Source organism: Bos taurus, chromosome 15 (genome assembly GCF_002263795.3).
Source record: "Bos taurus isolate L1 Dominette 01449 registration number 42190680 breed Hereford chromosome 15, ARS-UCD2.0, whole genome shotgun sequence".
Classification (NCBI taxonomy): domain Eukaryota; kingdom Metazoa; phylum Chordata; class Mammalia; order Artiodactyla; family Bovidae; genus Bos; species Bos taurus.
In genome coordinates, this window is record NC_037342.1 from 25,188,103 (window position 1) to 25,203,109 (window position 15,007).

The 15,007-nt window shown below is 39.9% G+C and overlaps 1 protein-coding gene across 2 annotated transcripts in view; it reads left to right on the forward strand.

Annotated features, from left to right (window-relative positions):
* Window positions 1-11,269, forward strand: part of NXPE2 (neurexophilin and PC-esterase domain family member 2) — a 51,024-nt gene extending 39,755 nt beyond the window's left edge. For both annotated transcript variants that reach the window (XM_059875091.1, XM_002692997.6), the window contains exon 6: window positions 2-11,269. In XM_059875091.1, the coding sequence (XP_059731074.1) occupies window positions 2-537 (536 nt within the window). In that variant the 3' untranslated portion in view covers window positions 538-11,269. The remainder of the gene's footprint in view (window position 1) is intronic.
* Window positions 11,270-15,007: the final 3,738 nt, after the last annotated feature.

Consider the following 15,007-nt stretch of genomic DNA (forward strand, 5'->3'; position numbering starts at 1 on the left):
GCCTTAAAAGATTTTGATCTTCATGGAGTTGGGCCCTTTAAAACACATATGCTTCTGGATGCTGAAAGACATACTTTGATTCAGTGGAAAAAGCATGGTCATCCATTTGTTACTCAAAGTCTGTTCTCGGTAAAGGATGATAATTATATCCCACGGGAAATTGACCGGATAGCAGGAGACAAGGACACCGCCATTGTTATCACTCTTGGTCAGCACTTGAGACCCTTCCCTATAAAAATTTTTATCCGTAGGGCCATCAATGTTCAAAAGGCCATAGAACGGCTATTCTTGCGAAGCCCAGAAACCAAGGTGATCCTGAAAACTGAAAACACTAGGAGGATGTTTGATAATGCAGAGATGTTTAGTGATTTTCATGGTTATATTCAGAATCTTATCATGAGGGATATTTTCATGGATCTCAATGTGGGTATTATTGATGCCTGGGACATGACTATTGCTGATAGCACCAATAATATCCATCCACCTGATTATGTGATTGAAAATCAGATTAACATGTTCTTAAACTACATTTGCTAGAGGAAAAATATAGCAATAACAAAAATACCCTGTGCTAGCCATTCTATATAGATGACCTCACTTATACTGCAAGGGTGGTTTAATACAATCCAAGGTAGGAGGAAACAAAATTGAAAAGTTACTGTTAAAATAAACATAATATAAAATTTAAAACCTAAGCCATTTTATGTGTACAATTCCATGGCATTAATTACATTCACCATATTGTGCAACCACCATCATGATCTCCAGATATTTTTTATCATCCCGAACAGAAACTTGTATCCATTGACTAATAATTCCCCAACTGCTCTTACCCCCAGATAACAACCATTCTACTTTCTGTCTCTATGAATTAAACCATTCTAGGTAGCTCATATCAGAGAAGGAAATGGCACCTCACTCCAATACTCTTGCCTGGAAAATCCCATGGGCAGAGGAGCCTGGTAGGTTGCAGTCCATGGGGTCTCAAAGAGTTGGACACAACTGAGCAACTTCACTTTCACTTTTCACTTTCATGCATTGAAGAAAGAAATGGCAACCCACTCCAGTGCTCTTGCCTGGAGAATCCCAGGGACGGGGGAGCCTGGTGGGCTGCTGTCTGTGGGGTTGCACAGAGTTGGACACGACTGAAGCAACTTAGCAGAGGCGGGTGTTCATACAAGTGGAATTATACAGTATTTTTCCATTGTTCTGGCTTATTTTTCTCAGTATAATGTCTTTTGAGTTTCAGACATGTTGTAGCATGTGTCAGAATTTCCTTCCATTTTTGCAGATGAAAAATTCCATTGTATTATGTCTATACACATTTTGTCTTTCCAGGCATCTATTGATGGGGATATTTGGGTTGTTTCCATCTTTTGGATATTGTGAATAATACTGCTATGAAGAGGAAATAAAACTTAAAGGATTGTTTCCAGTGCTGAGTGTGATGACAGAACAGCAAAAGGTCATCATTCATAGTTTAATTTTAGGAAATATAAGGCCTGGAAATGAGCAGTCTAAATGATTAAAGTTTAGAGAAGTTTAGAGAAAATGTGAAATATAGAAGAAAACCTAGTGGAATCATAATAGCAGTCTTTGTACTTAAGATAATTATTTGAAATTTGTTAACCAGTTGTTCTCTAGATTTCAGTAAGAATCAGGAATCACAGCCCAAACCTGCAAACATGTTGAGAAAACCAGCTACTATTATTATGTCAATGTACAGACCCTACAATCCTGGTTCTTGCTGATCCTAAAAGTATGAGAGGAGGTCTCCTTGAGACGACTTCAAATGACTTTATAAGATTTTCTCTAGATTGTCCTCTCAAAATAAAATTATCCTCCCTTTCTATTAATATACTTGAGGTTCAGTCAGTTCAGCCACTCAATTGTGGACTTAGTGGACCCCATGGACTGCAGTACGCCAGGCCTCCCTGTCCACCACCAACTCCTGGAGTTTACTCAAACTCATGTTCATAGAGTTGGTGATGCCATCCAAACATTTCATCCTCTGTCATCCCACCATCTCATCCTCTGTCATCTCCTTCTCCTCCTGCCTTCAATCTTTCCCAGCATCAGGGTCTTTTCCAATGAGTCGTCAGTTCTTCACATCAGGTGGCCAAAGTGTTGGAGTCTCAGCTTCAGTCCTTCCAATGAATTTTCAGGACTGATTTTCTTTAGGATGGACTGGTTGGATCTCCTTGCAGTCCAAGGGACTCTCCAAGAGTCTTCTCCAACACCACAGTTCAAAAGCATCAATTCTTCGGCACTCAGCTTTCTTTATGGTCCAGCACTCACATCCATATATGACTACTGGAAAAATCATAGCTTTGACTAGATGGACCTTTGTCAGCAAAGTAATGTCTCTGCTTTTAATATGCTGTCTAGGTTGGTCACAGCTTTTCTTCCAAGGAGCAGGTGTCTTTTAATTTCATGGCTGCAGTCAACATCTGCAGTGATTTTGGAGCCCAAGAAAATAAAGTCTGTCACTGTTTCCAGTCTTTCTCCACCTACTTGTCATGGAGTGATGGGACCAGATGCTATGATCTTAGTTTTTTTAATGTTGAATTTTAAGCCAACTTTTTCACTCTCCTCTCTCACTTTCATCAAGAGGCTCTTTAGTTCTACACTTTCTGCCGTAAGGGTGGTGTCATCTGCATATCTGAGGTTATTGATATTTCTCCCAGCAATCTTGATTTCAGCTTGAACTTCATCCAGCCTGGCATTTCACATGATGTACTCTGCATAGAAGTTAAATAAGCAGATTGACAATATACAGCCTTGACATACTACTTTCCTGATTTTGAGCCAGTCTGTTGTTCCATGTCCGGTTCTAACTGTTGCTTCTTGACCTGCATTCAGATTTCTCAGGAAGCAGGTAAGATGGTCTGGTATTCCCATCTCTTTAAGAATTTTCCACAGTTTGTTGTGATCTACACAGTCAAAGCCTTTGGTATGATCAACAAAGCAGAAGTAGATGTTTTTCTGGACCTCTCTTCCTTTTTTAATGATCCAACAGATGTTGGCAATTTGATCTCTAGTTCCTCTGCCTTTTCTAAAACCAGCTTGAACATCTGGAAGTTCTTGGTTCACATACTGTTGAAGCCTGGCTTGGAGAATTTTGAGCATTACTTTGCGAGCATGTGAAATGAATGTAATCGTGCGATAGTTTTAACATTCTTTGGCATTGTCCTTCTTTGGGATTGGAATGAAAACTGACTTTTCCAGTCCTGTGACCACTGCTGAGTTTTCCAGGATTGCTGGCATATTGAGTGCAGCACTTTCACAGCATCATCTTTCAGGATTTGGAATAGCTCAACTGGAATTCCATTACCTCCACTAGCTTTGTTCGTAGTGATGCTTCCTAAAGCCCACTTGACTTCACATTCTAGAATGTCTGGCTCTAGGTTGGTGATCACATCATCGTGATTATCTGGGTTGTGAAGATCTTTTTTGTACAGTTCTTCTGTATATTCTTGCCACCTCTTCTTAATATCTTCTGCTTCTGTTAGGTCCATGCCATTTCTGTCCTTTATTGTGCCCATCTTTGCATGAAACGTTCCCTTTAATCTCTAATTTTCTTGAAGATATCTCTAGTCTTTCCCATTCTACTGTTATCCTCTATTTCTTTCACTGATCACTGAGGAAGACTTTCTTATCTCTCCTTGCTATTCTTTGGAACTCTGCATTAAAATGGGTATGTCTTTCCTCTTCTCCTTTGCCTTAAGCATCTCTTCTTTTTTCAGCTATTTGTAAGGCCTTGTCAGACAACCATTTTGCCTTTTGCATTTCTTTTTCTTGGGGATGGTCTTGATCCCTGTCTCCTGTACAATGTCACGAACCTCCATCCATAGTTCTTCAGGCACTCTATCAGATTTAATCCCTTGAGTCTATTTGTCACTGCCACTGAATAATCATAAGGGATTTGATTTAGGTCATACCTGAATGACCTAGTAGTTTTCCCTACTTTCTTCAATTTCAGTCTGAATTTGGAAATAAGGAGTTCATGGTCTGAGCCACAGTCAGCTCCTGGTCTTGTTTTTGCTGACTGTATAGAGCTTCTCCATCTTTGGCTGCAAAGAATATAATCAATCTGATTTCAGTGTTGACCATCTGGTGATGTCCATGTGTAGAGTCTTCTCTTGTGTTGTTGGAAGAGGGTGTTTCTATGATCAGTGTGTGCTCTCTTAGGAAAACTCTATTAGCCTTTGCCCTGCTCCATTTTGTACTCCAAGGCCAAATTTGCCTGTTAGTCCAGATATCTCTTGACTTCCTACTTTTGCATTCTATTTCCCTATGATGAAAAGGACATCATTCACAGAAGACTGAGTCAGACCTGTGTTTGAGTCTCCTGTGGAGGTATGGGTCAGCAGTGGCCTGCCACAGGGGCAGGGGCTCTGGGTGCAGCTGCCTGGTCACATAGCCTGTGGCATAAGCCCTCTTGGAGGTCGCCATTAACCCCACCACAGATGCAGAGCAGATGACCCACAAACTGCAGAACAATTATACCAAAGAAATTATTGCACTGTTAAGAAAGTTCTAGGACCCACAACAGATTTCCCAACCTTGGGATCTGGCAAAGGGACTGAGAACCCCCAGGGCATTTAACTTTGGAGGCCAGTGGGATTTGATTATAGAACTTACACAGGACTGGGGAAATGGACTCTTGCAGGGCACAAACAAAACCTGTGTGCACTGGGACCAAGGGGAAAGGAGCAGTGACCCCCACAAGAGACTGACCCAGACTTGCCTGTGAGTGTCCGGAGTCTCCAGCAGAGGCATGGGCTGGTGGTCACCTGCTGCAGGGTCCAGGGCACTGAGTGCAGCAGTGCATGCATGGGGCCTTTTGAAGGAGGTCGCCATTATCTTCATTACCTCCACCATAGTTTGGTCTCAGGTCAAACAGCAGGGAGGGAACACAACCCCACCCATCAACAGAAAATTGGATTAAAGAGTTACTGAGCATGGCCCCACCCATCAGAACAAGACCCAGTTTCCCCAACAGTCAGTCTCTCCCATCAGGAAGCTTCCATAAGCCTCTTATCCTTATCCTTCAGAGGGAAGACAGAATGAAAACCACAATCATAGAAAACTAACCAAACTGATCACATGGACCACAGCCTTGTCTAGCTCAATGAAACCATGAGCCATGCCATGTAGGGCCACCCAAGCTGGACGGGTCATGGTGGAGAGTTCTGACAAAATGTGGTCCACTGGAGAAGGGGATGGCAAAACATTTCAGTAGTCTTGCCTTGAGAATCCCATGAACAGTATGGAAAATCAAAAAGATAGGACACTGAAAGATGAACTCCCCAGGCTGGTAGGTGCCCAATATGCTACTGGAAAAGATTGGAGAAATAACTCCAGAAGGAACGAAGAGATGGAGCCAAAGCAAAAACAACACCCAGGTGTGGATGTGACAGGTGATGGAAGTAAAGTCCGATGCTGTAAAAGAGCAATATTGCATAGGAACCCGGAATGTTAGGTCCATGAATGAAGGTAAATTAGAAGTGGTCAAACAGGAGATGGCACAAGTAAACATTGACATTTTAGGAATCAGTGAACTAAAATGGACTGGAATGGTTGAATTTAATTCAGATGACCATTATATCTACTCCTGTGGGCAAGAATCCCTTAGAATAAATGGAGTAGCCCTCATAGTCAACAAAAGAGTATGAAATGCAGTATTTGGGTGCAATCTCAAAAATGACAGAATGATCTCTGTTCGTTTCCAAGGCAAACCATTCAGTATCACAGCAATCCAAGTCTATGCCCCAACCAGTAATGCTGAAGAAACTGGAATTGAATGGTTCTATGAAGATCACTTGAAGTTACAAGAGTGGAAATGTTGTTACTCCAGGGTGATTTCTTTTTTGTACTGTCTTTCTTAGGGAGAGGAAGTGAAATTATAGTGCTGTAACATCAGTATGAATGTCAATCCATACAGCTTAGAATCAGGCTTCTCTAAATAAGAGAAACATATTAGAAGTCTTTTCCTTTGGTTCTAAATCATCACATAGAAAGCTTTCAAAATAAATCTATCTGTTCTTCCAATCATTGCACTCTTAAATGCTTATATGAGTTATCATTGTCCTACCAACAAAGTTATCTTAAGTCCCTCTAACCTAATTCTGACGTGATAGAGTTTACACTTTTATTATGATTACTCTTCTCTGATTGCACTGAACTGTGTCTGTGTCATTCTACAACATGTGTTCTATCCCATCTCTCACTTCAACAAAGTCAATGCTCTAATTTAAATGTGATTAATCAGCATTGAATAGTAAGGGTCTGTTCACTTGTTCTAAAGCTGCACTGTAAGTATTATAGCTGTGAGTCACATGTCACTGTTTAAATTAAAATTAAATTAAATGAAAAATCATTTACTTGGTTGCACTAATCACATTTTGTGTTCAGTGGCCACATGTGGCTAGTGGCACTGTGCTGACAGTACAATACTTACTTCCATTTGAAAAGCCCACACATTTTAGTCAACATAGAAAGACTAAAAACTTAGCTTCTAGAATCAGGAACAAGGCAAAGATTCAACATAGTACTGGATATTCTAGCCAATGCAATTAGATAAGAAAAATAAACAAAAGGCATGGAAATTGAAAAAAAGAAATAAAATTATTTCCATTTCCAGGTGACATGATCTTATATTTAGAATCCTAAGGATGTTACAAAAATACCTGTTTGAACTATTAAATTCAGCAAATTTGCAGAAACAAAATCAACGTTTAAAATCAGTTGCACTTTTAAATAAAAAACACAATGAGGTGTCACCTCACAATGGTCAGAATAGCTATTATTAAAGAAATCTACATATAATAAATGCTGCAGTGGGTGTGGAGAAATGGGAACCTTTGTACACTGCTGATAGGTATGAAAATTGGTTCAGCTACTATGGAAAACAGTATAGATATTCCTTAAAAACTAAAAATAGACCTACTATATGATCTGGCAACCCCACTCCTAGATATATACTCAGGAAAAAAAGCTTCTAATTCAAAAAGATACATGCATCCCAAAGTTTATAGCCACATTATTTATAGTCAAGACATGGAAACAACAGATAATTGGATTAAGAAGATGTGGTACATATACAATGGACTGTTCAGATCAGATCAGATCAGTCGCTCAGGTCGTGTCTGACTCTTTGCCACCCCATGAATCGCAGCACGCCAGGCCTCCCTGTCCATCACCAACTCCCAGAGTTCACTCAGACTCATGTCCATCGAGTCAGTGATGCCACCCAGCCGTCTCATCCTCTGTCGTCCCCTTCTCCTCCTGCCCCCAATCCCTCCCAACATCAGAGTCTTTTCCAATGAGTCAACTCTTCGCATGAGGTGGCCAAAGTACTGGAGTTTCAGCTTTAGCATCATTCCTTCCAAAGGACACCCAGGGCTGATCTCCTTTAGGATGGACTGGTTGGATCTCCTTGCAGTCCAAGGGACTCTCAAGAGTCTTCTCCAACACCACACTTCCAAAGCATCAATTCTTTGGCGCTCAGCCTTCTTCACAGTCCAACTCTCACATCCATACATGACCACAGGAAAAACTATACCCTTGACTAGACAAACCTTTGTTGGCAAAGTAATGTCTCTGCTTTTGAATATGCTATCTAGGATGGTCATAACTTTCCTTCCAAGGAGTAAGCGTCTTTTAATTTCATGGCTGCAATCACCATCTGTAGTGATTTTGGAGCCCAGAAAAATAAAGTCAGACACTGTTTCCACTGTTTCCCCATCTATTTCCCATGAAGTGATGGGACCGGATGCCATGATCTTCGTTTTCTGAATGTTGAGCTTTAAGCCAACTTTTTCACTCTCCACTTTCACTTTCATCAAGAGGCTTTTGAGTTCCTCTTCACTTTCTGCCATAAGGGTGGTGTCATCTGCATATCTGAGGTTATTGATATTTCTCCTGGCAATCTTGATTCCAGCTTGTGTTTCTTCCAGCCCAGCATTTCTCATGATGTACTCTGCATATAAGTTAAATAAACAGGGTGACAATATACAGCTTTGACAAACTTCTTTTCCTATTTGGAACCAGTCTGTTGTTCCATGTCCAGTTCTAACTGTTGCTTCCTGACCTGCATACAAATTTCTCAAGAGGCAGGTCAGGTGGTCTGGTATTCCCATCTCTTTCAGAATTTTCCATAGTTTATTGTGATCCACACAGTCAAAGGCTTTGGCATAGTCAATAAAGCAGAAATAGATGCTTTTCTGGAACTCTCTTGCTTTTTCCATGATCCAGCGGATGTTGGCAATTTCATCTCTGGTTCTGGCCTTTTCTAAAACCAGCTTGAACATCAGGAAGTTTACGGTTCACATGTTGCTGAAGCCTGGCTTGGAGAATTTTGAGCATTACTTTACTAGCGTGTGAGATAAGTGCAATTGTGCAGTAGTTTGAGCATTCTTTGGCATTGTCTTTCTTTGGGATTGGAATGAAAACTGACCTTTTCCAGTCCTGTGGCCACTGCTGAGTTTTCCAAATTTGCTGGCATATTGAGTGCAGCACTTTCACAGCATCATCTTTCAGGATTTGAAATAGCTCAACTGGAATTCCATCACCTCCACTAGCTTTGTTCGTAGTGATGCTTTCTAAGGCCCACTTGACTTCACATTTCAGGATGTCTGGCTCTAGGTCAGTGATCACACCATTGTGTTTATCTGGGTTGTGAAGATCTTTTTTGTACAGTTCTTCTGTGTATTCCTGCCACCTCTTCTTAATATCTTCTGCTTCTGTTAGGTCCATACCATTTCTGTCCTTTATCGAGCCCATCTTTGCATGAAATGTTCCTTTGGTATCTCTGATTTTCTTGAAGAGATCCCTAGTCTTTCCCATTCTGTTGTTTTCCTGTATTTCTTTGCATCGATTGCCAAGGAAGGCTTTCTTATCTCTCCTTGCTATTCTTTGGAACTCTGCATTCAGATGTTTATATCTTTCCTTTTCTCTTTTGCTCTTCGCTTCTCTTCTTTTCACAGCTATTTGTAAGGCCTCCCCAGACAGCCATTTTACCCTTTTGCATTTCTTTTCCATGGGGATGGTCTTCATCCCTGTCTCTGGTATAATGTCATGAACCTCATTCCATAGTTCATCAGGCACTCTGTCTATCAGATCTAGGCCCTTAAATCTATTTCTCACTTCCACTGTGTAATCATAAGGGATTTAATTTAGGTCATACCTGAATGGCCTAGTGGTTTTCCCTACTTTCTTCAATTTCAGTCTGAATTTGGCAATAAGGAGTTCATGGTCTGAGCCACAGTCAGTTCCTGGTCTTGTTTTTGCTGACTGTATAGAGCTTCTCCATCTTTGGCTGCAAAGAATATAATCAATCTGATTTCAGTGTTGACCATTTGGTGATGTCCATGTATAGAGTTTTCTCTTGTGTTGTTGGAAGAGGGTGTTTGTTATGACCAGTGCATTTTCTTGGCAAAACTCAGTCTTTGCCCTGCTTCATTCCATATTCCAAGGCCAAACTTGCCTGTTACTCCAGATGTTTCTTGACTTCCTACTTTTGTATCCCAGTCCCCTATAATGAAAAGGACATCTTTTTTGGTTGTTAGTTCTAAAAGGTCTTGGAGGTCTTCATAGAACCGTTCAACTTCAGCTTCTTCAGCGTTACCGGTTGGGGCATATACTTGGATTACTGTGATATTGAATGGTTTGCCTTGGAAATGAACAGAGATCATTCTGTCGTTTTTGAGATTGCATTTCAGACTCTTTTGTTGACCATGATGGCTGCTCCATTTCTTCTGAGGGATTCCTGCCCACAGTAGTAGATATAATGGTCATCTGAGTTAAATTCACCCATTCCAGAACATTTCAGTTCGCTGATTCCTAGAATGTCAACATTCACTCTTGTCATCTCTTGTTTGACCACTTCCAATTTGCCTTGATTCATGGACCTGACATTCCAGGTTCCTATGCAATATTGCTCTTTACAGCATCGGACCTTGCTTCTATCACCAGTCACATCCACAGCTGGGTATTGTTTTTGCTTTGGCTCCATCCTTTCATTCTATCTGGAGTTATTTCTCCACTGATCTCCAGTAGCATATTGGGCACCTACTGACCTGGGGAGTTTCTCTTTCAGTGTCCTATCATTTTGCCTTTTCATACTGTTCATGGGGTTCTCAAGGCAAGAATACTGAAGCAGTTTGCCATTCCCTTCTCCAATGGGCCACATTCTGTCAGACCTCTCCACCATGACTCACCCATCTTGGGTTGCCCCATGGGCATGGCTTAGTTTCATTGAGTTAGACAAGGCTGTGGTCCTTGTGTGATTAGATTGACTAGTTTTCTGTGAGTATGGTTCCAGTGTGTTTGCCCTCTGATGCCCTCTTACAACACCTACTGTCTTACTTGGGTTTCTCTTACCTTGGGTGTGGGATATCTCTTCACGGCTGCTCCAGCAAAGCGCAGCCATTGCTCCTTACCTTGGATGAGGGGTATCACCTCGCCGCCGCCCTTCCTGACCTTCAACATGGGATAGCTCCTCTAGGCCCTGTTACTCAGCAGTAAAAATGGAATGAAATAATGCCATTTGCAATAGCATTGATAAACCTAGAGAATACTATACTTAGTGAAGTAAGTCAGGCAGAGAAAGACAAATACTCTGTGATTTCACTAAATGTGGAATCTAAAATATAATACAAATAAATTTGTATACAAAACAGAAACAGACAGAAAACAAACTTATGGTTACCAAAGGGGAGAGGAAGGAAGGGAAGAAGGGAAAAATTAGGAGTGTGGGATTAACAGATAAAAACCACTATACATAAATAGGTAGGCAACTAGACTTTATTGTATAGCACGGAGAATTATATTCTACATCTTGTAATAAACTATAGGGAATATAATCAGAAAAAATAACTGAATCACTATGCTGCACATGTGAAACTTACACAGTATTGAACATCAACTGTACTTTGATTAAAAAAAATTCAGTTGCGTTTTTATACACTTACAATGACCAACCCGAAAAAGAAATTAAGAAGGCAGTCCTATTTACTATGCCTCAAAAAGGATAAAATATTTTGGAATAAACTTAATGAAGTAGACTATAGACTTGTACACTAAATGATACAAAAAATACTTTTAAAATCAAAGAGGTTACAAATAAATGGAAAGACATTCATGTACATGTAGACTGGAAGACTTAATATTATCAGAATGTTCATACATACCAAATAAAGCAATCTGCGGACTCAATGCAATACTTATAAAAATTCCAGTGGGTTTTTTTTTGTGTGTGTGTGTGTGTGAAAATAGAAAAAAAATTCTAAAATTCATATGAACTCTCAAGGGAACCTGAATATCCAAAACAATCTTGAAGAAGAACAAAGTTGGAAGACTCAGACTTGCTGATTTCAAAATGACACTACAAAGTAACAGTGATGAAGGCAGTGTTCTTGTTGTTTAGTCAGGCAGGTGTCTGCAACTCTGCAACCCCTTGGACTGTCGCCTGCCAGATTCCTCTGCCCGTGGGATTTTCCAGGCAAGAATACTGGAATGTGTTGCCATTTCCTTCTCCAGGGGATCTTCGCTACCCAGGGATTGAACCCAGGTTTCCTGCATCTCCTACATTTCCTGCATTGGCAGGTGGATTCTTTATCACTGAGCCGCCTAGGAAGCCCAAGTAATGTGATATGGTACAGGCATAAAGATATATAGGCCAATGGAACAGGATAGTGAGTATAGAAATAACCCCTTGCATATATGGTCAAATGATTTTTTTAACAAGGGTGCTAAGCCTAATCAATGGGGAAAGAACAGTCTTTTCAACAAATGGTGTCAGGAAAACTGGGTATGCACATACAACACAATGAAGCTGGACCCTTACCTTATACTGTACATAAGAATTCACTCAAAATTTATGAAATAACTAAACAGAAGACCTAAAACTGCTAAACTTCTAGAAGAAAACATAGGGGAAACTCTTTAAGACAGTGGATTTGTCAATGACTTCTTTGATATGACACCAAAAGCACAAGTAAGAAAATAAACACAAATGGGACTGTGCCATGAACTCAAAGACTTGCATGTCAAAGGGGAAAATGCATGAAAAGACAGCCTACAGAATGGGATGAAAGAATTTTAAATTGTACATCTGGCAAAGCTTAATATCCACAATATATAAGGAAGAGCTACAACTCAACAATAGTAATACAACAACCTGATTGAAACTATGGGCAAAGGATTGAGGCTGGAGTCAATAGTGGAATTCTCAAGGCAAGAACAGTGGGTGGCCATTCCCTTCTCCAGGGGATTTTCCTGACCCATGGATCAAACCCAGGTCTCTTGCATTGCAGGTAGATTCTTTCCCATCTGAGCCACCTGAGTATCAGCTATTAGTTTAGTGTGCTAGAGTCCTTGAAGAGTAACTGCTGACCTTAATCACTGGTTTTGGCGTAGTCAGTCACCAGGCTAGTGACATGCAACAGAGGAAAAAACTGAGCAAAGGAATCGATTAGGTTTTCTCCAAAGAATATATACAAATGGCCAATAAGCATATGAAAAGATGTTCATCATCACTTATCGTTAGGGAAAAGTAAATCAAAACCAAAATAAGACATCACTTCATGCCTATCAGACGGGCCACAATCAAAACAACGTTCGTGAGGATGTAGAGAAGTTGGGACTCTTGTGCACTGTTAGTGGGAATGTAAAATGGTGCTGTTATTGTGGAAAAAAGTATGGAGGTTACTCAAAAAGTTAAAAATAAAATTACCATGGAACCCACTGGTTCTGCTTCTAGGTATATTCAGAAGAACTAAAATCAGGATCTCAAAGAGTTGCATGCACTCCCATGTTCATTGCAGCAAGATTGACAATAACCAAGATACGGAAACAACCCAAATGCCCACTGAAAAATGGATGAATGAATGAAGAAAATGTGGTATATACATGTAATGGAACATAATGGAAGTCTTAGGGAAAAAAGGAAACCCTGTCACATGTTATAACATGATGAACCTCAAGGAAATTATGCTAAGCAAAATAAGTCAGTCACAAAAGGACAAACAGTGTTATGATTCCGCTAATATGAAGTATCTAAAGTAGTTAAAATCATAGAAACAAGAAGTACAAATGTGGTTATCAATGTGGGGGAAGGGCAACAAGTATTGAGTGGGTGTGGAGTTTTGCTGTTGCAAGACAAAAGTTCTAGAGACCTGTTGGAGAGCAATGTGAATATACTTAATGCTACTGAAATGAGCATTAAAAATAGTTAAGGTGGTAAATGTAATATTATGTGTTTTTTACATGATGTGTGTTCTTTCCATATTATAGCAAATAAACATCAGTGTTGAAATCCAAAGCAGTTCATTTCTTTGCTCAACATGTTAAAATGAAACAACCACAGTTGCACAGTAGCTGTTAGTGTCTTGAATTCTTAATTTTCTTTCATAATGAGTCAACATTAGGAAGCATATTGTTGTTTTTTTAAAAAAACCCTGACTGTTCTCTGTTAGTAAGCAGCATGTGAATTGGCTTCAGGTATAAGTCTTGCTGCACACATAGCTGCTGTCCTAATGGGAGTAATCCCAACGCTCCTTTCCATTCTACACCATAGCACACTAAGTAACTTATATGAAAATTCTTCCTCTACAGCATGAGTTTTCAGTGACAACCAGAAGCAAAAAATCAAGTGCTTCAGCTTCTTATAAATGCTGCACAGATGCCAAGAGCTTATTTATACCCTCATATCAATCACTTCAACCTATTGTAAAGCAAAATGTAGTCTAGCACACACCTTTCAATCCACGTCCTATGTTATTGACGTTGTGTTTGCACAACAGTATCATTTGATAAAGGAATTTTACCAGCAGTTCCTTCTGATTTAGCAGTAACCATATTTGTCATTAACTTGTGGTTGGCTTTGTTGTTTGACATGTACCTTTTTTCATTATCAGGAGTGCAATGCTGAATGATATCTTAGTAATTCTAATCTTTCTTTTGGCTTTACTGATAGAACTCATCAAGTTTGTACTAGAAGGAAATCTTTTGTTCCTGCTCTGAAAAAAAAGTAGATTGCTTTAGCAGAGAGGTTACGGTGCTCTCTCTGACAATTACATAAAATCTTTGACGGCTTTAGTCCTCTGCATTAGATGAGACTTTTTTTAGCAGGTGATAGAAATCAACATCAAACTAACCTAAGAAGGGGTACGATGAAATGCATTTCATTTCAACTCTATGAAATATAAGTACAAAATATTTACATGTTTTTCTTTGAGAACTACCCAAATACCTCCTGACTCCTTGATAAACTATTGTAGGTCACACTCTGAGGTTTAGTGCTTTCTCCTAAAAGGGTATTTTCTTTTCTAAAAAAAAATTTTTTTATTTATTTTTAATTGGAGGATGATTGCAATACAGTATTGCTTTACAGTATTTACAGTATGATGTGATGGCTTCTGCCACACATCACTATGAATCACTCATAGGTATACATATGTCCTCTCCCTCCTAAACCTCCCTCCCACCTCCAACTCCATCCCATTCCCCTAGGCTGTCACAGAGTACTTGTTTTCCAGGCCACAGGACTGGAAAATGTCAGTTTCCATTCCAATCCCAAAGACAAGCAATGTTAAAGAATGTTCAAACTACTGCACAATTGCACTCATTTCACATGGTAGCAGGGTAATATTCAAAATCCTTTAAGCTAGGCTTCCACAGTATGTGAACCAAGAACTTCCAGATGTACAAGCTGGAGCAAGAAGAGGCAGAGGAACCAGAGATCAAATTGCCAACATCCGTTGGATGATAGAAAAAACAAGAGAATTCCAGAAAAAACATCTACTTCTGCTTCATTGAGTATGCTAAAGCCTTTGACTGTGTGGATCATAATAAACTGTGGAAAATTCTTAAAGAGATGGGAATACCAGACCTTCTGTATGCAGGTCAAGAAGCAACAGTTAGAACCAGACATGGAACAATGAATTGGTTCCAAACTGGCAAAGGAGTACATCAAGGCTGTATATCATCACCCTACTTATTT